The 27,445-nt window shown below is 35.0% G+C and overlaps 1 protein-coding gene across 3 annotated transcripts in view; it reads left to right on the plus strand.

Moving 5' to 3' along the window:
* The first annotated feature begins 1,748 nt into the window (after positions 1-1,748).
* The window catches only part of LOC106074852 (protein white-like), a 28,288-nt gene continuing 2,591 nt past the window's right edge, over positions 1,749-27,445 (plus strand). Inside the window, exons 1-20 of one of the 3 annotated variants that reach the window (XM_056017647.1) lie at positions 1,749-1,828; positions 2,561-2,647; positions 6,980-7,223; positions 14,431-14,626; positions 15,877-15,925; positions 16,166-16,259; positions 16,865-16,957; positions 17,551-17,622; positions 18,782-18,973; positions 19,341-19,417; positions 19,946-20,017; positions 20,408-20,510; positions 22,468-22,569; positions 23,116-23,144; positions 23,939-24,044; positions 24,333-24,464; positions 25,015-25,107; positions 25,721-25,778; positions 26,504-26,581; positions 26,798-26,903. In XM_056017647.1, coding sequence (XP_055873622.1) covers positions 7,095-7,223; positions 14,431-14,626; positions 15,877-15,925; positions 16,166-16,259; positions 16,865-16,957; positions 17,551-17,622; positions 18,782-18,973; positions 19,341-19,417; positions 19,946-20,017; positions 20,408-20,510; positions 22,468-22,569; positions 23,116-23,144; positions 23,939-24,044; positions 24,333-24,464; positions 25,015-25,107; positions 25,721-25,778; positions 26,504-26,581; positions 26,798-26,903 — 1,781 coding nt within the window. In that variant the 5' untranslated portion in view covers positions 1,749-1,828; positions 2,561-2,647; positions 6,980-7,094. Of the gene's footprint in view, positions 1,829-2,462; positions 2,648-6,979; positions 7,224-14,430; positions 14,627-15,876; positions 15,926-16,165; positions 16,260-16,864; positions 16,958-17,550; positions 17,623-18,781; positions 18,974-19,340; positions 19,418-19,945; positions 20,018-20,407; positions 20,511-22,467; positions 22,570-23,115; positions 23,145-23,938; positions 24,045-24,332; positions 24,465-25,014; positions 25,108-25,720; positions 25,779-26,503; positions 26,582-26,797; positions 26,904-27,445 lie in introns of those variants that run through there. The other 2 variants (XM_056017661.1, XM_056017654.1) reach the window with 2 other exon arrangements.

Genomic DNA, 27,445 nt, shown 5'->3' on the forward strand with positions numbered 1-27,445 from the left:
CCCATCGCTTTCTCGGTCTTCCTCTTCTTCTTCTTCCTGGTACTGTTCTCTGAAGGAAGGTCTTTGCCTACCAATAAACGTACCAAAAGTTATAAATATCTTATACAATGCCTAGTTGATAAAATCGTTCAATGAAGAAGCCGGCAGTGTTAGAATCAAGAGTTCAATATCCGATGCATTAAAAAAAATATTTTATTGTAAGTTATGTAATGGAGGCATTGTTTTTTTTTTTAATGCATTTTAAAACTTTATTCTTGCTATTGTATTTATTTTATCAAAATGCTTTCGCTTCATGATGGGAATAAGCTGGCAAAACTACATTTAAAAAAAGGTTTTGTTGTAGGCCAGTGTTAACAGTATAGATGTACTAATACCATTCGACAGCTGCGCTGAAAACTTAAAATAACTTGAATAACTTTTTTTGTTAACAATACTAAATATAACTTTTATCACAATATTGGCAAATTCAACTTGAGAAGAAATGAAATAAATGTAGCCTAGTAGATTTTAGTAATTATATAGAAAGGTACAGGGTCGGATTTAATGGAGGACAGGTGGGGCTACAGCCCAGGGTCCTCCACAAGAAAGGGGCTTCAACAAGAAAAGGGCTTCAACAAAAGAAATAAAAATATATCCAAATTTCGAAGGGTCAAAAACTTTTCAAGTTTTTTTTTCTAACTTTTTTTCCCCGCATTTTTACGGCCTGCAGAATGTCGTGATTAAGAAGTGTACGCTTGTAGCATGCTTGGAAAAGTAACTACAGCTCCTGATTTACGACAGTGCCTTGCCCTTCCCATACTCAAAAATATACACTTTTAAACAAAAATATGCATATTAAATTTTTTTTTTAAAGGGAAAGTGAGATTAAAATGTCAAGAAATCAATTTCTTCTCAAATGTACTAAGCATGCTTTTAGATATAAGTATTTTCCTTCATAAGTAAATCTTTATTATAAAAGTTTCCAAAAATTGCCCCGGGGCCTCCACATACCTAAATCCGGCCATGAAAAGGTATTTTTAACAAAATCTAGCTTACTACAAAAACACGTCTTTTCACTCATGCATCATAGAGTCGTCTGGTGTACCCAAGACAACTTACAACTGTTCTGCCTATTGTACATAATTCACACAGCATAACCACCAACCAATCGCTAACATCTTCTCACTGTCAACATAGAAACATATCATCTCTTCTAGTTTTCCCTGAGCGCCAGTGGTTCGGAGCTTGCTTAATATTGAGCTTAGATCACAAGCATCTCTACCTTCAAACACATGATACTTCCCTGATAACAACTTTAAACAAGCTTGCCTTTAGAAACTATGTCTGTTGCATTATTACATACAAATTGAATTCAGTGTGTTCTATCAACTAGAATCCTTAACAATAACCTATATATAGTCTATTGGAGTTTCCGAACAGGTGTGTTGCAGTTTGGAATCGGCTATGGAAAGTTAAAACTATTTTAACTTTAAAAAAAAAAATTTTTTTTCGTTTCAAATAAAAACAAAAAAAGGCCATTTTAATGAAGCGATATGTAGTATGCGCTGTTCCGCTCACAAAAATGCAAAGGGCTACACGTGGCCCGCAGGCCGTATGTTTAACACGACTATATTACGTAAAGTAAAAGTAGGTCAGGTCAAAACAATTCTAAATTTAGACATTCGATTTGTGCTAGCCGGTGTGTTCAGCTTCTACTGAAGAGACCAAGTACACACGCCTCGTCTTCCTTGTTATTGTTTACAGTCCAACCTAAACATATTTTGTGTACTTTATGTCTTTGAAAATTTGGACTTAAAGTCTATATGTAGATCTACATTCTTTTAACAAAGTATAAAGCAGTTTCGGACAAAGATCTTGATGTAGTCTGTAAATGGAATATTTAATTATTTTGAACCAGATCGAAAGTCTTGGACTAGACCTAGATTCTAGATCTATATTAATCTATATCTAGAATTAGAATGACTAGAACCTAGATGATAGATCTCTAGATCCAGAATCCAGGTCTATCATCTAGATTTAGATTTAAAATAATCTGGAACTAGACATAGACCTAGATCTAGTTTTGAAGAATCCATTTACATTACATACATTCATTAAAAGACTAGATTCTATATATAGATCTAGATATAGAATATAGATAGTAGACTACTATTAAGAATATAAGAGCTAGACCTAGATCATTAGATTTTAGATGTGTATACTATTGAATATTCTTATTGTAACAGTGTTTATTTATAAAGACTCGACTGCATACTTTTTTTTTTATATCTATTGATTTATGTTGTTGAATATATATAAAATCTAGACCTATAGCAATCATATGGACAGTCGGTTTATCTTCAATATTCCTTATCAATAAAGTTTATCAGAATGAAGTCACAATAGGATATATGTAGGCCTAACTAGAATCTAGCCAACCAGGAGACAATATTCCTTTTTTTTTATTTATCACAGAGCTGTCAGAGCTAATCAGGTTGAAAATTATAACATATAGCCTAACATTGCCGGTTTCCCTTTCAACGGCTATTTCAATTGTATAATATATTTGACGTTCTTGCAGTGTGCTGTGGGACTAAATGTGTTTCGTAGTTATTCTAACGTGGAGGTGAAATTGTGCACCTAATATATCGAAGGTAATAGTCTGTAGGTAGGTATTAATTAACTCATGCTAGACTCAAATAGACGAATGTATTTTAATAGTCTGATTCAGACTGATGTATATCTTATACTAACTTGTCCATTTATTTGTAAAAAATATGCAAAGATTTATCGTTATGTCTGTAATTACAAATAAGTCATACACACTTTTTTAAACGACTATTTGAAGATTACAGTAGTCTAGCCAGCATTAATTACATCAATAATCGCTGGTTACCAAATGATCTTTTGCCAATTTTCTTTTACAAGTAAAAGTGAAAACAAAATTAGTTGCATTTTTTTTTTTTCAGTGTAGTAAATGTTAACTACACATTATCACAGTTAGAAACGAATAGTGCTAGCTATTACACGAACTTAATAAGTTATACCTACCTATATTTGGTCACGTAGATAGGCCAAGATCATAACAATATTGTAACTCTTAATCAGGGTTCTCAACCTGTGACGCGCGATCCCCTTGGGGGTCGAATGACGATTTTTCGGTGTCGCCTAAGACTATCGGAAAAAATATTATAAAATGTAATGAAATGATAACGACTAGAATACCAATAGCATGGCTTCTGATATGTAACTTTCACAGCTGCCAGTGTCTATGAGAGCTTGCAACAGCAACCCGTTGACGTTCACTTGGGCCGTAGACTGTGTAAGCCCAGAGAAATGCGTTGATGACAATGTACATGGAGTTATCACACTGGTCAGTGATATTTTGCTGTCAGCTTTGTTGGCTGTTGTTTTACTTGATTTACAAACAGTTTGGAAGTGTCCTTTTTTACCGCACTGATGACATAATGCATTTCGAGCAGGGCATTCAGTCCTAGATAAAAAAAAAAACGTGACATTATGCAAAATTTTTCATGAGTAGCCTAGCTTTTTTTTTTTTAAATACTACAATTGTCTTATGAGAATAGATATTGCAAACTACTGTGATGAGACACAAGCAACACCATTGCGGAGTCAGAGATTTTATTTCCATGGGGAAGATTTACGCACGTAATTGAAAACCACATCCGTGTATAATTAGTAATACACCATCAAGTTCTAGTCTATGATAGAAAAGATAATAGTTTTTTAGAATGACCATTTGTACGATATGGTATTACTTCAATGGTTAAAGCCGGAATTGAGAAATCACAGTGCGTCAATTGTAACGACGTGCTATTGTCAGAATCAATGAATCAGAACAATCTGAAAGTCATTTTGATATCAAACATAAATAAAACATAGCAGTCGTCGAACGATTGGAGCTTCTTATTGGGTGGCCTTCAGAACTGCTAGAACTATGAAACCTCACATCATTGCTGAGGACTTCTTATTGGGTGGCCTTCAGAACTGCTAGAACTATGAAACCTGACATCATTGCTGAGGACTTCTTATTGGGTGGCCTTCAGAACTGCTAGAACTATGAAACCTCACATCATTGCTGAGGACTTCCTGTTGCCAGCGTAAATACATTTTTCGAGTAATGATTGGAGCCGCATGTGTTAGATCTTAGTCCAATCTCCGTATCTAATGACAGAAAAGCTGTCTGGTGATTTATCGATCAGATAATCCTGGAAATTATATAACTGCCTTTGGTCCCGTCTGGGGCACATACCATCAACCACCTTCATCCAGGCGGCTCGGTTCTGGGCAAATCTCTCCAACTGTCCCAACATCTTGCCCATCTGCTTTGCATAGGCTTCCCAATAAGGGCGCCATGTATTCTGTAGGATTCCAGGTGAAGGCTAGTATTGTGATGTTGGATGCAGACTTATGAAAGGTGTGGCTTCACTTCAAATATTTATCATCGAGCTTGAAGAATCCGAAGATGTTGGAAATGGATCACAGTGACTGGTTTACGTGAGGATGGCGATTGTCAATGCTGGTTTCTCTTCTTGAAACGACTACTACAGCACGTGATGTATATGACAAATATGTTCATTTCTGAAAAAGTATAAAATCTCTTGCAAAAAATATTTGTAGTGATTACAAAATGATGCTCCAAGTATGCTGGATGTTGGTCTGGATTTCAAGTTTTTTACAGAATGAGTCACCAAAAATCATCAAAACTCATCGACGAATATTAGTAAATACCACAAGTATTACAAGAAAACGATGTTAATGCTTTCAATTTTGTCCACTGTTTTCAATGCTTTGTAATCAGTTTGAGATGTCCAAAATGTTCAGCTATTTCAGGCTGAAGTCAGACTACTGTCGAGAGGCAAAGTTCTGAAACGTTTTCTTGTTATATTCGTATTGAAGTCAAACAGTTTTGAATCAAACATAACCGACAGTGAAAGCCAACTACAGAAAAGACCTCCTGTTTGAAATCTTTGTCATCCTAAATCTAAATGAGTTCAATCTCCAACTACTTATCTTTGCGAAACAGGTTTGTCTAACTTGTTCAATACAGATGTAGACTTGATGGAGATGACGATATTCGTTCTGATCTTGTAAAGATTGCCCTACAATTTTTGATCTGATAAAACAGAAATAAAGTCAACTTTCACAATGACGTTGATATTTGTCCCTAACCGGCGCAACAGTTTTGTACAAATGTAGAAAACATTTGCTTTAGCTGTTGACTATGCTCCGTAATGCTTCTGTAATGGTCACATAAGTCTAAAAAGATTTATATGGTGATCACGCAATATAAAAGTAAATAAATGCGGTAATAAAATTAAAATGTGTTTATTTTTGTAGTTTGGTTACAAGCTGAAATAGTTTTTAGTCTCATGATTAAATATGCAGCTTTGGCAATTCATATAAGATATTTACATTATTATTACGATTTTATAGCATTAGCGATTTTACGGTTGGGGATAGCCGCACAGTGGCCACGTAAAAAGGGTCGCGGAACTAAAAAGGTTGAGAACAGCTGCTCTATATAGAAAGCTTCATGTAAAGCACGGGAATGGGAAAGCATATATTAAATATTTCAATTTAGATTTTAATGGATTTTAATCTCTACATCAGTGTTTCCCAAACTTTTTTCCTTTAAGGAACACTTTGCTTATTTTTAGGTTGGATTTTTTTCTATTGTTAAAATTAAACAAAGATGTATTAATCCATACCGGTACTCTAAATTAAGCTTTTTTTTTTCAATTACAAAAAAAATATAGATGTGATATAATCACTTATATATAGGTCTAAAGACTTTGACGGTACTGTGTTCTTGAAGAGCATAACTTCTTGATATTAGCCACGATATTGGTAAAGCTGAATTCTAATAACTAGTGTGGCGTCAAGCCCTACTTCTATACTTTTGAGTTGTTTTTTTTTTGTAATCTTGCTTCACACATTAAGGTCGTAAGAAACTGAAGTAAAAAGAAATCGAGCAGCTTGTTTTGAAATATTGTGGTACTCTTCAATACAAATCTCTGTTGTCTTGCAGCTATACCAATGTTAATGTCTAAGGGCTGAGCCGAAGGCTCTTCGAACCCTAAGTTTGAAAAAAAAAACCTGCTTGGACGCCAAACAGTAAAAAAAAAACAACCTGTGTGAACACACAGTTCTGTTTGGGAGAGACCCTAGACAATGCCTATGTAAAGCATTGCTGTTGACCGATGCGTTTGACCCCCGACACGTGGGCTAGATACACGGCCGAAGGCCGATAATGCACCGGGATCTTCTGCCATTTTCCTTCAATGTACCAAGCTAACTGTGCGGGACCCGCCATTTATGTAACGGTCCCTTTGAGGAACAGCGCATGGATTGGTGACAGGTTTGTGGGGACTTTTTTTGCAACGCCGCCCGTGCAATGAGTGGACTCTCGTCTACCCGTGGGCATCACCACGGGAGTCTTGTGTTGCTACCCATTTAGCCTAGCCACTTCCTCGAATGGCCGTTTCCACGCGGGCGCCACGATAAGGCAGGGCAACGTGCCCGCGTGCAGCTATACCTAAACATGGGAAAGGTTTCAAGAGTTAACCTTGCGGAGAAATAAGGAGGCTGCGACTTTATTCGGCAGTTTGTAGGTCATCTGTTTCTGTGACCCACAGTTAACGTGGTTGTCATGTGGCCAGCACAACGTCCATCCGCCTTTACTTTTCCCCAACTAATTTCAGGTACCCATTAGAGCTGGTTGGACTTAGATACGTCTTAAAGATCGAAATTAGAAATCCCAGTCTTCACCAGGATTTGAACCCGGGACCCCTCAGCCACCTTGTTTCTTCTCTTAAGCTCTATCATTGAATTTTTTTGAACAAAATTTTAAATTGTAAAGTATTTAAACTTAAGTCCCCTCTTCTATTTCAATCTGTGCCTATCTATCCATTCAATAAAGCATCTATTAATTAATGTATGCATTAATGCATTCTATATATTTTTTTTTCATTTCAAGGATCAAAAATGAAGTTTACTTGAAACATTGTGGACATTAAATGAAACATAATTCTAGATAACAGAAGAACTAATTTAAAATAGTAAAGCACCCACATACCAGGGGTGTATCAACTATGGCAGAAGTCGATGAAAACACGCCCCTCCTTCGGTCAGGGCGTTCCGCCAAGGGGGATAACCCAGTTCATGTCATGGTGCCTCAACCTGTAGAAACATTGGGGTCTCTAGGCAGTGACGAAACAAGGGTAAGTTTTATTGTAAATAAGGTTTTCATATTCTTGTATTGCTATTTTAATCTTCGCTTGGTTGTGTTTTAACGTCTCACTAATATTTATATTTAAACACTTTAAACTGACATGTTTCTCACTTATTTTTTCCTCGAAACAGTATACTGTAGCTTGTAATTTACACTGTCAATCTTTGTCCCAGACACTAAGCTTAATACTATGTAATTTGCTAAGCTTACACTATCAAGCTGTGATGATCTCTTGGTCCGAGGTTTTCAATGCTATGAGCGATAGTCTCTTAGCTTGCAGTAATTTAAAACTCTGAGTTAATCTTTTGGCACAGTGCCTCTCGAAGTAGTATGACGTGTAAGAGGCTTTGATAGTCTCTTTTCTCAAGACCCTCAAACTAGGATTGAACTCAAGCCTATCGCCTCTGAATGTAATTATCGAACTTTTCCGTTGCCAGTGATGACTCTCGAGAGTTCGTGTGAATTGTTTCAGTTCAAACCTTACTACATGACCATGTGTATTGTGGGGGATCGCTCGGCGTGCCATTTGTTTCACGACACACCCATTTTTAAAAACGTCGTTTGAGTATTTAGTTATAAAAATTTAAATCAATTAGGTAACAAATGACGGCAACTGAAGGTTTTTAATGAGACCGTTAACGCCATATTGATTGGAATACGATGACCTTAAAAGAATAGGAATAGTTTCCCTTAGAATTCGTTTTTAAACATTTGGTTTATTTTGTATAGATATATATCTGCATATCTTAAATATTTAAAATTATGCAAACACACTGAAACCATTTTAAATGCAAAGTGACGAAGGGACTTAGTGTTCAACGAATTTGTTAATGGTACTATTGCATGGTTAATCTTATGATAATGTGTCTCACAGACTCACACACAACACATTCACAACATTGACCATGAAATTACCAACAAACAAGTTTAATCATTTACAGACTGAGAAATATTGTTCCTTTGTTGACTTGCAAACAACAACAAACCACTACAAAGCAACAACAACAACAAAAAAAAACAAACAAACAAACAAATGTCTCCAGAGTAACATTCCCCATGAACAGCTGCTGTGTAATATTTGGTCCATATTTAAGTATACATGTTGATATGACGTCTATTTAACGAGCGGGTAATACAAAACAATGGATGACTTCCAACAACAGTCTAATTTGTCATGAGTGGATGCCACTCGTATGAACTAAAGAATGGTGGTGACAGTCGGATGTTATCTAGAGCCTATGCAATAACTGTGGATTTTCTAGAAAGATTTTATTTAAACTCGGTAATCTCTTCGTTGTACATTAATTGATTGGTAGAAACAAAAAAAAAGTCGAACGCCTGACGAGATTTTGAAATCACTGTTGCCAACTACAGAATAAAAATTATTATGTAAAAGTATTATGTAACTTCTAAAATATATAGCACATCATCACTTCGTATCTTACATTAGATCAGTGATGCTCAACCTCATACGGCCTGCGGGCCATTTTAATTTCCGACACTCGTGTCGCGGGCCACATTAACAAAAAAGATACCAAAAAAATGAAATAGAGAATAAACCATTTTAAATAGTTATATTACAATTTCGTGGCTCCAATGGGCCTATTTACACCATAATTCAATTACGTAACATAGGTTTCAGATGTCTTATAACTGAAAAAGTTCTCTACTAAAATAAGTTCTTGTAAACATTGTGATCATACCATGAATTGTTTTCGCAAATGTGCAAGGCTTATGTAGACAACCTGGCATAGACATCTATTGTCCTCATTGTTCGAAATCTGGATTTGTAAGTTCCAGCAGCAATAGTCATTATTTCGAAATCTGCTGCTCTGTCATTTAGTTTTGAATGGAGATTTTCACCAACATCGTCTGCTCGACTCGTTTTGCTATTGTCATGCCAGAAAGGCGGCACAGCTTCATTTTTTTCCACGCCGATTTAATTCCATCACTGCTAGCAAGCACTCTGTTTTGCTTCATTTCTCGCTAAACATCCAATTATCGTTTCTTCAGCTCTCCCATTTCATTAACGTGCAAATATGACACGACACATGCTGACGTCAGAAGTACACGAACCAAAATGATGCAGAAGAGATGTGCTGTGCTACACACATGAGATGTCATGAACACGGCTAGCTCTAGACAGCCGCGGTAGTGTCTAAGACTCTAAAACAACTGTCAATTCTTGTCGCCGAAAAAAAAACAAGAAAATAAACATGAATACTACAAGAAAATAGATTAGAATGAAATCCATCAAAGAAAAAGCTAGAGTCGTATCAAAGAAAAAAAATACATTTTTCTACCTTTTTTGCCCCTACATTTTGTGCCGATGTTTTGGCTTGCCGGTCCAAACCACGTCGCGGGCCGGATGTGGCCCGCGGGCCGTAGTTTGGGCATCACTGCCTTAGATGATACAGACGTTACTTCAAAAAATAAGATGATTACGTCCTACGCGTCATGCATTTAGTCATGCATATTAATCAATGACCTAAATTCTGCCAAGTCACTGGTTTTCCTTGCTAGCTCAGGCAACCCATTCCATGCTCTAATAGTACTAGGGAAGAAGGAGTATTTGTACACATTTGTCCTAGCATATGGAACGAAGAATGTGCCTTTATCTTTGTGTCTTTAAGAGTATTTTATTAGATTTTGTCTTTGTATTGAAGATTATGGTTCAGTGTTTTATGTATAATTGCTACTTAACTTTTAAGTCTTCTATTCTGAAGGCTTTCTAAATTTAGTGATTTTACTAAAGGTGTTACTCTAGTCAAATGTGAATATTCGTTTGTTATGAATCTCACTGCTCTATTTTGTGCCTGTTCCAGTTTCTTAATGTTTTTTTGAGTTGAGGGGTCCCAAACAGATGATGCATATTCTATTATTGGCCTAACCAAGGTTAAATAACATTTTAGTTTTATTTGATTTATAGAAATCCTTTACTCTTAAGCGAGCAATTCCTGTATGTATGTATGTATGTATGTATGTATGTATGTATATATATTTATAAATTTTATTTCAAAACGGCTCTAACGATTTTCTTTAAAAGTTCACGGTATGTGCATAATAGTGAGAAAAAAATTCTCAACTCATTGGCCACATCGGGGAAACTCGAGGTCGACCGTTATATCGGTTTGAAAATGCCTCATTATCGAAAAATTAATTTTGGCTAGAATGTTTTATGAATGAAAATTTTCCATGACGTAAACGGGAAAAAAAACTTGACACCGCTTACGTCACTACACTCACAGCAGTACACTAAGACATTTCTTCGCAAACAAGAACAAGTTTTAATGATTCAATTGGCGTAATTAAACATTTGCGCACCATCTAATTCTACATTGATCCATTATGAAACTATGGAAGAAAAATAATGAAATTAAATATCTTTATGTATGATTAGTTATTGTGTTTTAAAGGCTTTATAAATTGTTTACACCCGTAGGTAGCTTTTACTTTATTATTATTTTGCAATGTGTTAAAGCTTCGAAGTCTACTGTCCCATACCAAAACATAGGAAATGGTCATAAAACAGCTTATCTATGCCTTACTTGCAGAACCAGGGCCGGCCCTAACATTTGCGGGGCCCTATGTGAAATGGATTGCGCGCGGACCAGTAAGGGTAGGGATAAGGATAATAAGTGAAAATAAAGATTTTGTATTAGAAAATAAATTCGTATTTGCATTACATTTTTATTAAATGAAAGCTGACGATGCCGTTTTTTATATCACGCATAGGACTGGTGTTTACCATATTGATTGACACCCCAAAATGACAATTTTGTCTTTTTAAGGACATTTTTATGAGTTTCAGGAGATTTCCAGGAGCTCCTTGAAAACAAGGAGACCACGGGAACCCTATTATAAATTATAATGGTTTAATTTAATAATTTACACCTAGAATTAGCGCGGGGCTTTTGAACCTTCGGGGTCCACTGCGGCAGCATAGGCCTAAAGCTGGCCCTGATGATATCCAGCTCGCGGTCAGCGAATTTTCATCATGCTGCTGCTTTTTTTTGGTTAACCTGTAAACCTCGGTAAAACAGAAGTCATGTTCCAGAAGTCACCCAATAAAACCTACTCAGCCCAAAGATCACCGCGCATAGACATCCCTTAAAGTGGTAGATAACTTCACTGTCTGGGAAGCATAGTATCAAATGACGCATTGCTTTAAAGAGAGGTTGATATGTGATCAGGGATAGTCGTGCTTTTGGACGCCTCCAAGCGAGAGTGTGGCGAAATAAATCGCTCCGCCTGTCTACAAAAATCAGTGTCAACAAGTGATTCTCTTAACCCCTCTATGTGGATCTGAGACATGGGTACTTTATAGAAAGCAACTATGACTTCTTAAACAACTTCACCAAAAACCGCAATATAAACAGCGATATTCTTGCAAAATGGTATGAACTTCTTATAATCCGACAGTCACGCTTTGCAGGGCACTTATTCCGTATTTTTGGCAATCTTTTTTTTTAGTAAGCTGAAAGGTTGTCGGAGTAACAGAGATGCCTCACAATAACGCTTCTTTCTAAAATACTAACGCGATGTTTTTAAGTCTCGAAGGAAAAAATGCGCGATTTTACTTTGTTACTAGGTGCACGTTTTACACTATAACGTAGAGATTTTGCATTGTCTTCGAGTCCGAAGATGAGTGAGGAATGCAGTATTTCCCGTGGCTGCGCAGCCCCAGCTGTGACCTACATATTTTGCCACATCCAGGGCAAGCATAACTATTGTCCGCAGGTGGTCGATTTAGATTTTCTTTTCGCCGTCTGCGTTTGTCCTCGGCAGCAGATTTTCTTTTGGTCTCAAATGTGTATCCCATGGCCTTCGTGAGTGACCTCCAGCTGTCTCGTTCGGAGGCCGCATACAACCAGGTGCTCTCTTTTATGTCAGCCAAGGAAAGTTGACGCCTAAGCTGGTCTTTGAAGTGTTTCCGTGGGGCGCCTCTGTTTCGTCGACCACCTTTTAGCTCACCAAAAAAAAAAAAAAAGACTGTTGCCTTTGGCATACGTTCGTCTCCCATACGGTATACGTGCCCTACCCAACTGTCGGACCATAAGAAGTCCCTCTATACTGTCCATACCGGCTTTGGCAAGGACATCGCTGTTTGTAGTGCGGTCCTGCCACCGTATGTCCATGATGGAGCGCAAGCATTTTTGGTGAAAGCACTCAAGAAGTCTTAGTTGTTTTCTGTAAAGTGTCCATATCTCATAGCCATAATGAATATATTAATTGAAATATTAAATGTCAGAAAGTAACCATTTTAGAAGTTACACTGCAAAGACTTTCTTCCAAGCCTACAAGCAATGTAAAACTTTAAGACGTGAGCTGTGGTTTTCTATAGGCCTAATGTAAGGGGGGGGGGGCTTTCTATTCTAATCGCCATGTACAATTAGGCCTACATTGAGAACTGACAGAACGAAAAAGCAACTCTTCGGACTGATAGTCTTTACCCGATCGTTCATTTTCGTAATTACAACAATATTCCCAAAATGACTTCGGGTATATATTCTTCCTTAACAAATTATTCATCCGAGCGAGGCTCGGTCACCTGATATTTTATTTTAATAAACCCTAATTTTAACAGAAATAGCTAAAAAAAAAAAAGCTCACTATAAATAGCTATCCGCCAAAGATCCAAATCTCCGATTAAAGGGACACAAACTTCATTTGTCATTTTTTTGGTAATAGTTAATAATAAGGCATTGTCTTATAAATGCAGTATTTCACTTGACCACGTAAACCCAGTCGCAACCTGCATAGTTTCCACATTTACTCCCCCCCCCCCGGTGGTTTATTTAAAAGTGTTATTTTGATCGTCTGCATCTGTCTTTTGGCAAGGTCTTTTGGTCTCAGATGTTTGTCCCGCGACCCTCGTTTGAGCGTTCCTGTTGTCTCTTTCAGAGACCATCTGCTGCCAGCTGCTTTTCTCTTTATTAGTATGGCGCCAAATAATCCTTAGATACCGGTACCGGTATATGTGTTTAATTATGCATACCAAAAGAATCAAAGGTCACGCTTGAGTACAACCACGAGAAGCGTTGCAAACATTTGGAAGCACGATGAGGACGATGACAAAATTAGTTTTCGATAAGCGTTGTTCCTTTGTGAGGCTGGAATTTTGCAGAAAGACAACATAAAAACAATAGAGGTTTTCTATTCATAGGCCATTACTTACCTATGCAGACACCGATAGAGATTTAAGATAAACTAGAGATGAACTGGCAATGTGTATATATAGATTTTAGACAAATGAATGGTGGGCCGGTACCTAATGGGCAGAAAGCTAACATGACAACAATAGAGGCTTTCTTTGCATAGGTGTCTCTGTAAGTATATGCTTACTTATGCAGTCATTAATGGTTCCAAGACTTATGAGAAACATGTCTGCACTAGTGTATAATTATCAACAACACAGGCCAGCTATATTCATAACAATTCTCGGTATCATTCTATTGATTCTGCTTCAGCTTGGCGTGTTAGATCGATCTCCACTATTTGAGCTAGAGTCTATGCGCTGTGGTTGAGAATGGATTAGGCTGTGTGTTTTCATTCTGTGCTTAGTTGGAACCTGTTTAAACAGTTTGGTCAGTTTACTCACTTAGAGAACACGTTAAGACTTGAAGCTTAGTCCATTACGTGTTGTAGGTGCAGCCGAGATCTGTGGTAGACATTCGTTTCAAAACTGCAAGAAGCGTCTCGACATATTATTTGTTAATTGCGTCATAATTTAATTATAACAACCATTTCACAACGGTGTTACGGCCTCCTCTTATGTTAAAAAAGCTTAATTAATATAACACGTGTTTTTAATTAGTCTATTTCCAGGGTATGTATACTTAAGCTGGTATTAGTATACGACACTATATTGTTAACGAATGAAGACAGTAAAACGTTAAACACTACACAGCCTTTTTTTTTTTCAAAACATTCTTTACACCATTTTGATAATTTTTTTAGACCGTTATTACTTTTCTCAAAAGAATTGCAACAATTAAAATTTACCAAGGCTTCTTAAATGGCGAATGCAGAATAATTCCACTTGAATGACTTTTTGTGAACTTTTGTTACAGAAGAAGGTAGTACTTTGGGCACGTTAAAATTATATAGAATCTTTATCTACGTTTATCAATACAAATACATTTTATAAAATTCCAATGGAGCAAGTATTTGAAGAAGAAAAACTTTTGATGCAGGTGGCGCTACCAGAATCTAGACCAAATGAAAACAGTTTTCCTAATGGCCGAATCGAACGAAACATAAGCGTTGAGAAAATCTACCCCATCTCACTAAGTTGGAAGAACGTCAGTGTTTCTGTGAAGATCCCAGCCAAGAAAAAATGGTGTTCCCGTACAACACAGAAGGCTACGGAGAAATCGATTTTGAAAAATGGTAAAACCTCTAGATCTAAGGTTTAAGTTTTTAAATAAAAGGCTAAGGAGCTTATGTTGAAACTGTTGGCCAGGTTGTTCAGAAAAGTCACCAGTATGCATCATGGCAAATTAGCCTAGTCGTCTAGAGGGAGTAGAGACTATAATTAAAGACCAGTGATGCCCAAAATACGGCCCGCGGGCCAGATCCGGCCCGCGAAGTGTTTCCATCCGGCCCGCCGAAACGACAGCACAAAGTGTAGAAAATCCCCTCTCCAAAGGGTTGATAAAGTTATTATTTACCTACGTTAGGGCCCTAACTTTTCCTCTGATGGATTGATACCATGACCTTTGACATTGTGTTTATGAAATGTGACTAGATGTATAATCTAACAGGAAAAGTGAATGGATCTTTACTACTTTTTTTTTGCGAACATGACAATGAGCCAATGTATTTGTTTTGGAAAGATAGTGTGGCTGTTTAACAAAACATCAAACAAATATCGAAGCATTCTTGATTTGATTCGCGAATAAAATATTATTAAACTTCGCCTAGAGATTGAAGAATTGAAGTTGCCAAAAACAGAAAAGAAAATGAGTTGGCGGTTAAGCTAGATAGAATGTTGCTCGTATTGTAAGTAGAGAAATGAAGCCATTGTTCCGAAGTGTATAAAAGAAGACGAACTTCAAACTTCTCACTAATTAATGTAAGTGCTAGATCCACGAATTTCTAATAAAATAGTTTTAGTTCTATTTCATTACGTTTTTGTATCTTTTCGGTCATGTGGCCCACGACACTAGTGTCGGAAATTAAAATGGCCCGCAGGTCGAATTAGGCTGGGCATCACTGCTATAGACTATAGTAGAAAATTTTATAATAAATATATTAATTTTTAATCACCAAAACAAGTAGATCTAGATGTAGATCTAGAATTCTTCTATAGAAAATTTTATAATAAATATATTAGTTTTTATTCACCAAAACAAGTTGATACAGTATCATACAGATCTAGAATTCTTATTTTATCATTTTAAATTTGTATGTTTGACCACCCTAACCATTTAATCTTTTCAGTATCATAGACCATGAACATAATGTAATAATGCTTAGAAAAATTGGTTTAAAGCAAAATAATTGTTGAAGAAATCTCTCTTTCTCTCTCTCTCTCACTTAAAAATCTACTTTTTCTGGACTTTAATGAAGATCTACTTATGTTTTTTTGTTTCATATTTTTTTCTTGTTTATTCTCTTATGGTTTTTATTATTTCTAGTGAGTGGCTTAGTCAATCCTGGCACTCTAGTGGCCATTATGGGAGCAAGGTAAGGTGTCCACTGGTGTTTAGTAAACAAAAACTTACTTTCTTTTGTTGAAATACCAAAGATCAATCTTAAAGGTTATACAGGTCTCGATTATTAAAAATTTCAACAAGTATTTAATTCTACTGAACTTTGATTATGTTGACAGCTGTAATTGAATGCTGCTTATCATTCTTTTAGTTCACTTTTCTAAATAAATCTATGGAAAAGCAATACAAATAGTATGACTTTTTTTTTCTGCAGTGGCGCTGGAAAATCAACGTTATTGAATGTCCTGACATCTAGAAACACCAAAAATTATGTTTTTAATGGTGACATAAGAGTGAATGGTTGGCATGTAAGCTTTCTTAACATTTTTTTTTTTTTTTTTTATAATGAGGTCAAAAGAAATGTCTGAAAATAAATATGTTATTTTAAATAAATAATAACATGCACTAAGAATTTTTTTTGAGGTGTGGTGGCTGAGCGGTAAAGGGCTTGACTTCCAAACCGAGGTCTCAGGTTCAAATCCTGGTGAAGACTGGGATTTTTAAGTTCGGGATATTTGGGCGCCTCTGAGTCCACCCATCTTGAATGGGTACCTGACATTAGTTTGGGAAAAGTAAAGGTGGCTGGTCATTGTAATGGCCACATGACACCCTCTTTAACCGTGGGCCACAGAAACATATGACCTTTACATCATCTGCCCTTTAGATCGCAAGGTCTGAAAGGGGAACCTTTTTTTTTTTTTACTAAGAATTTTGATATTTTCTGTCAATTTTTAGCATAATTGTTTGTTGATAATCACTGGAAATTTTAAAAGTTAGCATTATTTTTTCCAATTCCCCTCTTCCATTGGACTCAGATTCTTTTGATAGAATAGTATGGTAATAGAGTAAGAAATATTTGTGCTAAAACTTGAATGCCTTAATGATTAGACTCATACTTTTTTTGTCATACCAGATAGGTTCAAGTATTAAAGGTATCTCAGCATATGTTCAGCAAGATGATTTATTTATTACAACACTGACTGTCAGAGAGCAACTACAATTTAGGGTAAGAACATCATTTCGTATGTCAAAAAGATTAAATTAAAGAAAAATTAGAAAGATTTGAAGATATGTGCAAAGATGCTGCTATGTTTCATTTAAACTATTTAGTTTTTCTATTATTTTCTTTTTTTTTTTTTACATTTTTATTAGATGGCTGCCTGGTTATGTGGTATGTGCTCTGAAGTGTCATTCAATGGTCACAATAGTTCCATATTTGAACCCTGTTCACTGGCATCCTATGCTTTCCTTTGGGAGGTTTGGGCTATGATGTAATAATCTGCAGATCTGAATCTTAAGAAATATCCAAAACATATAAACAAACATTAAAGATTGAGCCTTAAGCATTTGTTTTTCTAGACTTTGAAACATCAATGAGTCTCTCAGATCATATCTAGGTCTGACTAAAGGTTTTTAGTTTCAGTTCCTTTAAATGGTTAAATACAAGATGACCACTTTTTACCATATGCTTAATGACACCTATGAAAATTTAAAGGGTTTAAATTCAAAACTCAGGTAAACTGTAATACATAGAAGGCTGACATATGAATGAAATTGTTTCCAACTAAACCTGTATTTTTAAAATACATTTCTACAAAGGCTTTACTTCGAATGGACAAAAAGCTGGACAAAGCTTCAAGACTTGCCAGAGTGGAAGATGTTATAGTTGAGGTAATTATAGAGCTGTTCACAGTTTACTTTTTATATTTTTATATTAGAGCCGAATGAAATCTGAAGAATTAAAGTCATCTTTTATAATTCAGCCAAGACAATTAAAGGATAGTATTTGCACCTGCTTGAGACATCTGAAATTATCTTATTGTAAATTAACAGATTTGTATTTAATTTGTATTGAAAATTATTATTATTGATGAACTTTCCAAATAAAATTTTTTTGAAATGTCTTGGTATTGATAGAAAATCTATACAGTTTTATAAAGTTGATAATGATGTACAGAGAAAATCAGTTAAAATAGAACAGCAGAGAATGAGGAAGAAGAAGAGGAAAAGCTGCATATTCAGACTATCTCTGACTCTATCCTATCATATTTGAACCTAATTAATCAGACCAATGAAAGTGAGACAGACAATACATAGTTGTCTCATCATCTTCCTGCTGATTAAACAATCCTCACAGACACTTTGTGTCTCATAGCTGTAGAAAAATTATCTTTGATACAACCAAAGAACTGTTTTTCTCACTGTAGTTCTAAACATTTTCTCTTATCCCTGGTTGTGAACATCCTAATTGAACGTGTCAATGAATACAGAAATGTGCAAAGAAAAGTAGGAAGAATTTACAACCACTGCAGTAAAACATCAATGCTATGATGATAACTTTTATTGCCTAGACTGCAGTGAAACATTGAAAGAAATGAAAGTAATGCCTCAAATGAGTTGGTGCAAGTGCAAGGGACATTACAGAATGCTGTGTACACATTGTTTTCCTGCAATTTCAATATATAAGTGTTGCAAGTGATGCAAGAATGTGTTGATAAAGACATTTGCTGTGTGATGAATCTGCTACAAACAATAATTTCTACTTGTGAATATTATTTAATCAAAGAATATATGTTCTGGAAACCACTCCGTAAACAAAAGTGCTATAAAGAAACAAAAAATTCCATCAAGAGAGAAGATATATGCAGCATAATATGACTCTCTATTAAGACAGAGTGCATCTATACATTAACATGGGCTTGCCAATTCTCAACAGTCCTAGCTAGCTTAACCTAAAATCCATTGTTAATATTTTTTCTAAAGCATCTTAAGTATATTTGTAAAAGGTATGCTAAAATTAAAAATAAAAAATGTTTTTGTATCCCTTCAGATGGGTCTGACTAAATGTGCAAACAACAGAATCGGGGATGCTGGTGGAGGTAAAAAAGGAATTTCAGGAGGTGAGCGGAAGCGACTTTCATTTGCATCAGAGGCATTGACAAACCCACCAATTTTCTTCTGTGATGAGCCTACCTCAGGCTTAGATTCTTTCATGGCCCAGAATATTATCACAACACTACAGGTAGGTGCTAAAAGTAAAATAATTTTATTTTGATTCTCTATAATATATATAGAAGATTTGGACAGTCGTGCAAGTACTATTGGAATGAAAAGAAAAATGTTGAATAATTAGGTCGCTGTTTTTCTTATAATGTTTGATCTGTAAAAATTCTTCAACTTAACTTATGAAATGTTTTTAAGTAAAGAAATTTTACTTTTATTGTTAAATTTTACAATTTGGGGGTGGGGTGGGGGATGGAGGGGTTATGAATTTTCTAAATATGAAAATTTTATTGTATGCTCATATATTATTTTCTGATCTATGTAATAGTGTTGTTGTTTTTCTCTTAATATAAATGCTATTTATTTCTTTGTTGTTAATTCTGTAGAAAATGGCTTCTAAAGGGCGAGTTATTCTCTGCACCATTCATCAACCATCTTCTGAATTGTTTTCTATGTTTGATCAGTGAGTTGTTTTTTTAGCAGTTCAATTAAGAATACTTAGTTTAGTTTGATTATTGACGTTGTTCATGTTTTTTGAAGAGATTACCACAAAAAATGTTTAATTTAAGAAAGTTTCTCTGTCCACCAAAAACATTGAGGTATTAACAACTGAAGCTTTAATAGAGGTTAGCTCTTATTATCTATCTAGTAACTCACTATCATTATCATATGGCTGGATATTTTGGATGTTAAAACTGAATGATTCTCTTCTTGAAGGAACATCTGTCATTGATATCAAGCAATATTCTTGGGAAAGTAATTGTTTTGAAAAGCACTGAACTCACAGAGAAGATAAAATTGAATTGAGATAGCATTAACAATAAGCATTACTTTAGTAAACAGTATTGAGTATGAATCCTGAAGTTGTTTTTTTTTAATGTCAACATTCAAATCCTAATATGGCAATTTCATTGAAACTTTTATTTCAAGAAGATTCTAACTATATCCTTCTTGCAGGTAAACAATAAATCTGTTTATTCTTTCTCCTTAGAATTCTACTGTTGGCTGAAGGCAGGACTGCGTTTATGGGAACACAGAGAGCAGCCATGGATTTCTTTCACAAGTATGTGAAGTATACACAAATATATTGTTTGTTTTAAGATGTAGTGTTTGTTTCAAGATGTAGTGTTTGTTTTAAGATGTGTTTGTTTTAAGATGTATTGTTTGTTTCAAAATGTATTGTTTGTTTTAAGATGTAGTGTTTTTTTCAAGATGTATTGTTTGTTTTAAGATGTAGTGTTTGTTTTAAGATGTTTGTTTCAAGATGTATTGTTTGTTTTATTTGTTTCAAGATGTAGTGTTTGTTTTAAGATGTTGACTGAATTCAAACTTGAAAAAGTCAAGGAAAAAAACAAAGTCATTGAATTAATATCTGAATGTTTCTGAGATTTTATTGAATGTTCTAGTGGTCATTTAACTTCATATTTACCAAAAACTTTTATTTTCTTGTTAGCCTTGAGTATCCTTGCCCCAACAATTATAATCCTGCTGACCACTTCATTTTAACACTAGCCATTGTGCCTGGTCAAGAGGCTGAGTGTCGCCAACGTACACATGTAGGTCTTTGTTGTTCTTAGCTATTACACATGTAGGTCTTTGTTGTTCTTAGCTATTACACATGTAATGTTTATATGCATTCAGTTGAGACTAAAACAGGTGAAGTTCTAGTAAAGAATTCAAATCCCCCAGTGCTTGTAAACTGTATTAGCATTCTTTTTTGAACTATTGGCTCTCTTTTAAGTTAGTGATTAATGTTTTAATACTACATTTTGTAAAACTTGTAGTTACTATTGTGACAGAAAAATGTGTTCATTTAATAATTTAATTTTATTGTTTGGATAATTAAAAAAAAACCAACAACTTATAGAAGTTATATTAATAATCGAAATAAACAAAGATAAAGGCACATTCCTTGTTCGATATGCTAGGACATATTTGTATAAATGCTTCGGATCTTCTTCCCTAGTGCTATTAGAGCATGGAATGGGTTGCCTGAGGTAGCCAGGAAAACCAGTGACTTGGCAGAATTTAAGTCATTGATTGACATGCATGACTAGATTGACCTAGGGAGACACATAGGATGTATTCATCTTCTTCTGTTAAGTAACGTCTGTATTTTATAAGATGGCAAAAGTAAAAGTAGCAAAAATGATCACTTTTGCTATCGGCTCCATCATATCCAACAATACTCTACTTGATAAAGACATTAACAACAGGATAGCCAACAGCAATGGGCACCATGTCAAGGTTGCAGAAAAGAGTGTGGGACAACATGCTGCTGACTAACAATACTAAAGCTTTAGTCTACCTGACCAGCGTGATGAGCCCTATGCTATACGGAAGTGAAACATGTCAACCTACTCATGGCAGGAAAAAAAGCTGAATGTCTTCCACCTCCGATGCCTAAGGCGGATCTTTAAAATAAGGTGGCAAGATAAAATAACCAATATGGAAGTGTTACGAAGAGCAGAATGCCAGGACATCCACTCTGTTATCAGCAGCAGACGCCTTGGCTGGCTTGGCCACGTTCATAGAATGCCAGTAGGTCAACTTCCACAAGATTTTCTGTATGGCGATCTAATAGAAGGCAGGAGAGCTGCTGGTCGCCCACTTTTACGTTGTACGGATGTATGCAAACGCTACATGAAGCTCTTCAAAATCGACACTAGCAGCTGGGAAAAAGTGGCACTGGATAGATCCACGTGGAGAGAGAGCATAAAGGAAGGGTCTCGGATTGCAGATGCTATACACAACGGAAGCAGAGAGAAGGGTGAAAATGCAATGGCGTCTGGTGATTACATATGCCCAACCGGCGACCGCAGCTGTGTATCAAGGATTGGCCTCTTTAGTCACACAAGAAGTTGCAAAGGGAAAAGATGGTCTCTCGAGACATAAAATGCCAAAATATTTTATAAGATAAGAGACAAAATGCTTTTCTGTATGGAGGTAGAACATGGGGTAAAGAGCTTCCAGTTTGTATTTCTCTGCTGAGAGAAAACCTTCTTAGTGGACCAATGGATTATGGAGCTGCCTGGTGTCACTATTAGAAACAAACAATGCTAGAGTTACCTATAGGCTACATAAACTTTATCTTAGGTCTTAGGATCCTAAAGTTGGTTCTAGTGATATTTTTAATCATTCCGAAGTGAGCAAATGAAAAATTGCCTTATGTTGATTACAAGGTGCCCCATATCTAAAACAGCTTGGGGTCTTATCAAGTCTAATTCTGATCCTGTAAACAAAATCAAAATATATGAAAAGAAAGTCTTAATTTGTAGTCTCTCAGTACTGGGCCAAGTCTCTACAGGACCCTATTTTCCTTTCCCTTGAATGTAAATACCTGCCCTGGAAAAAAGAGGAACTGCATTGTCCTGTGAAAACACATCTAATGAAAATAACTTTCAATTCTTTAAACTAAATGGAACATTATGAAGTAATGAAATATATAAAATGCTTTTATAAACCTAAAAGTAAAATGTTGGAGATGATTTTGTAGAAACTTGTTACTCTTAGGCTGTATGTGACAAATTCTGTGAAACAGAAGAATACATTAAAATGGTAAATCAAGCTGAAGACTTGACACAGACTGCCAGGCACAGCAAGACTGATCCTCTGGTGAGTACACTAACGTTCTGTACACCCAATTACACATTATCATCAAGCATTTAGTATATAAGATATAAGAAAGTATATTTTGTGTAGGTCTATTGCTTAGAAATAAAAAACATGCGTATATGTAACCCTGCTGGACGCAGTAAAACAATGCAGCTACAAAACAAAACAAAAAACAAAACAAAGAATTAACACAGAATAGGCTTAAATTAACTTATCTGTCCGATGTTTTTCTCTATTGAGGGAGAAAAGAAAATGAGCTATGCTGGTGTAAAAGTGTTAACTTGAGCCTATTTTGTGTTAATTGTTTGTCATTTTTTTGTTTTGTTTTGTTTTGTAGCTGATGAAGGCCTTGTGGCCCAAACGTCCTTTGTGTTTCTTGGTCCCTGCAAGGTCACATATATGCATGTGTTTCATATTTTCTATACAGTCGTTCACCCCTGCAGCAGTAAATCTTTTTTTTTTTTTTTTTTTTTTTTTTTTTTTTTTAAGCTTTGAACCTGTTTAGAAATGAATATTAAGTAACACTTTTTTTGTGTGTGTTCACAGTTAAATGATATATTGGCAGGTGAATCTAGGTGAGTTTTGAGAAAGCCTAGCTAATGCAGCATTGAGAATAGTGTTAAAACATGATGTAGCTGTTTACATATTTGTAAACAATAAAATAAGCTGCTTAGTGTGCAGTTCACTCTTAATAAGCCAACACTTTTTTAAATCTGACATGGTGATGATGTTTACATCAGCTACAAATGTATGTTTTATTCTTGAAAGACATTCAAGAAAAAGTTATGAAAGAAAAATACCCTCCCTAAAAATGAGTGTTTTGTTTTGAATTGTCAAACCTTACACTCAATTTTACCTTCTTTACACTCTTCAATAAAAAAATCAATGAATTCAAGACTCCCACCAATGAAATTCACCCCTCCCCTAATTTGTTGGAAATATCACTTTATTTCCTAAGCCATCTTAGACCTTTTTAAACATGTTGTCATTGTTATAATTATTAAATTATTTTGGTTCTCACTCATTTTTATAAAGAAAAATACCTACACATTCATTTTCAATGCTCATATGAATGCATGTATATCAATAAAATCTGTTGTGTTAATTGGTATACATTGTGAAAAGGGATTTCTTTTTTGTAAGAGACATCATAAGTGTTTGCTTTAGTTTAATTCAATTTTCTGTTATTCCTGTCTTAAATATAACTAACTAGCCATTTATATGTGTATATCTATATCTTTTTGTCTCTCTCTTTATATATATATATATATATATATATATATATATATATATATATATATATATATATATATATATATATATATATATATATATATATAATATAATATTTGTTTCAATACTTGTACAGATATGAAGTCTCCTGGTTAACACAGTTCAGGTATTTGTTCTGGAGAAGTTGGATCAGCATGTTTAGAGATGTCATATTGACACGAGTCAGAATCATGCAGGCCTTGGTGAGAACATTCATACTAGGACTCTCACTCCTCTAATTTGATAAAATTACAGTTATTTCAAAAGAGTAGATATTCACATCTTATTGTGTATTCATTTGGTCATGCAAATTTGAACCCTACTTGACTACTTGTACACAATTTACAATTGTCTCTGATATAAAGTGTTTAATTTTTTTGTCTCTGATATAAAGTGTTTAATTTTTTTTGTCTCTGATATAAAGTGTTTAATTTTACCTAAAAAAAATCCAAGGATGTTAGGATATTGTAATTTTTTTTTTCTTTTTCCAGACACTGGCTATTGTCCTTGGCCTCATTTATCTCCAGCAGACGGTTGATCAAAAGGGAATCATGAGCATCAATGGCGCCATCTTTCTTCTTATCACCAACACATCCTTCTCCAACATGTTTGCTGTAGTAAATGTAAGTCTGATGGTGGTGGAGATACTTTGGTTTGTGAGTAGAGTTCATTTTCTTCTCCAATCAGAAGTATTTAAATGTTTCTTAATACCCAAATAATTTTTTTTTTGCAGGTTAATATTTTATTATTAGTTTCCCATCATATGGTTTTCTACAATCAAAATTATCGAAATTATTTGTTTTTTGTTTTTAAAGGGGTATAATTAGAAAGCTTTTTATTTGATTTGTTCAAAGTTCAATACTATTGAAAAATAAATTGCAAATAGATTGTATCTCATGATGAAATGCTACACAAAATAGTCATCTCTTTTGATGCTAGACATCTGTTAAGCTCTCCTCTTAACTATATTATAAGTTTACTTTTCTATCTTCAACTTGTCATCCTGGCTAGCTTGTTGTATATATGATTGATATATGTGGTTTGTGATTACCCATTTGTGACACATGACTTGTGGTTTGAAACTCTCCACTCTTTTCCTTTTTTTTGTTGATCTCTGAAAGTTGTTAAGCAACTTGAATCAAAAAGTTTAATTTTGTTTTAATTTTTCCTCAGTCGTTTCCCTTAGAACTGTCTATATTTCTGAGAGAGTATGGAACAGGCTTGTATAGAGTGGACACATACTACTTGACCAAAACTATAGCAGAGGTAATGTTTTAAGAGACAGAAGATCTTTTTTTATACAAAATGTTAACTTTTCAAAGAAGTATTGTGCACCATGGCAAGGTGGCTAAGAGGTAAAGTGCTTGGCTTTTGAACCAAGGGGTCCTGAGTTTGAATCATGGTGAAGACTGGGATTTTTAATTTCGGGATCTTTAGGGTGCCTCTGAGTCCACCCAGCTCTTATGGGTATCTGACATCAGTTGAGGACAAGTAAAGGCAGTTGGTCTTTATGCTGGCCACATGACACCTCTTTAAAATGTGGGCCACAGAACCAGATGACCTTCACATCATCTGCCCCATAGATCGCAAGGTCTTAAGGAGAAACTTGACTTTTTATTGTGCATTACTATCAAATTGAAACAAATAATGTTAAAAATCTTCATCAGGAAACAGGCTTAAGTATGTGGCCATATGACTTTGTTTTTAGATAGTGCCTTTTTCTTCTTTTACTTTTTTTTGTTTGACAAATAGTAATAGAGCACATTCTTAATTTATCTCTTGTTGTAAGTCTGGAGGTAAAAGTAAACAAAACTTAGTAAGTCTTACTCTGTATTACACTGACATCTCACATTTTCTTTCTATTTTATCATCTCATTAGGTGCCATTGTTTGTTGCTGTCAGTATTATATTTGCTACAATAACTTACTGGATGATAGGTGAGACCTGTACATTAATTTTTTAAAAAATTAAAAATACAACTTGCATGCGATGCTACAGAAGTTTTTGTTTAGAAAATTTTATAAATATTAAATTTTTGCTTAAGTTAAAAAAAGTTGCTAACTATGAAATGGGTATTTATAAGGCATGTATTTATTGTTATAAATTTAATGAGGCAACTCAAGGGTAGGATCAAGGTTAGATAACATGTATATTTCAAATGAAACACTGTGTATGCTTGGACACAACAAACATCTACATCAGCCTTAGATTCAGTTCTCCATTCACAGTCGATTAGTGTCCCCTTTATGGCTCTTGCAAAAGGTCACGGATCCGTGTCACTCTCAACACACCAGGAGCATCTTCCACTCCACAAACACAACCCTTCCACTGTTTTTAGATGCAGTCTTGTCCTGACAAGCTTACAAAGCACCTCCACTGTTACTCCCCTTGCTAGTCTGTGTAGGGCAATAATCCCTTTTGTGTTACTGCAAAGTGAACCAAGCTATGCCCTACAATAGTCAATAATTATACATTTTAAAAATATTAAAATGTTCAGTTTTTTTTTTAACTTTTTGGGTGGAAGGAAAAGCTCTGTCTCTCTTGAATGATGTCTTAAACCATTTGTAAACAGTGCACTGGTGTGCACCATAGACACAAGAGCAAGGGCAGAGTTACAACATTATATAAATTTTACTCTGTTTCTATTCTGTTCTATTCGCAGGACTTTATGGCTCCTTGGAAGCCTATCTGATTGCAGTTGGTATTCTGGTGCTGGTGGCCAATGTAGCCATTTCATTAGGTAACATTTATGTCATTAAAGTACATTTGTACAAGTTAATTGTAATTTTTTTTTTCTCTAGGCCTTGGCTACTAATGACATTGAATATATCAACACCTAATTGTAAATTATTTAATTTGGTGATGTATATTTCAAAAAGGTTTGAATTCTTTATGCCCTCTTCATTCCTAAAAGTTTTTAAAAAAAATAAGATGTTTACTGTTTCTTGTTTTGCAGGTTACTTAATCTCAACATTGTGTGGGTCAGTGACTGTTTCATTAGCTGTAGCACCACCACTACTAATTCCCATCATGTTGTTTGGTGGACTGTTTGTAAACAATGGGTAAGCTTTCACTCTGCTGTTGCTTTGGTCATCTGTTTAGCTATGCTGTGAATGTATGGGACTGTGATTATTATGATGGTCCTCAGTTTATAACTGCTCACTTTCCCCCCTTTTGGCTTGGATTGAAACATCTGAATATTCTGAACCATTTTAATTAATCTTCAAGCAAATCTCATTAGATGTTTTAATGTCATGTGATTTTATATTTTATAGTTTGCCAAAAAATTCTGTGTCACACCATTTCATATTTTATATGCTAGGACTAATTAGTATAAGTAATATTTCTTCCTTAGTGCTATTAGAGCCTTAAATTGGTTCCCTGAATCAAAAGAAAATCAATGACTTGGCAGAGTTTCCAATAACATGCTTTATCATTTCAACATCTGTATGTCAATAAATTCTCTCACACTATTCACACTGCCATGAAGATTTATTGAGTTGGTTTATTATACTGATGTAGAGTTGTTAAAATTATTTTTGAAGCATTTTGCTCTACTTTAGTTTTTATGAGGTGTCGCACAAAGTTAATGTTAGTCACTAAG

Source organism: Biomphalaria glabrata, chromosome 1 (genome assembly GCF_947242115.1).
Source record: "Biomphalaria glabrata chromosome 1, xgBioGlab47.1, whole genome shotgun sequence".
Lineage (NCBI taxonomy): Eukaryota > Metazoa > Mollusca > Gastropoda > Planorbidae > Biomphalaria > Biomphalaria glabrata.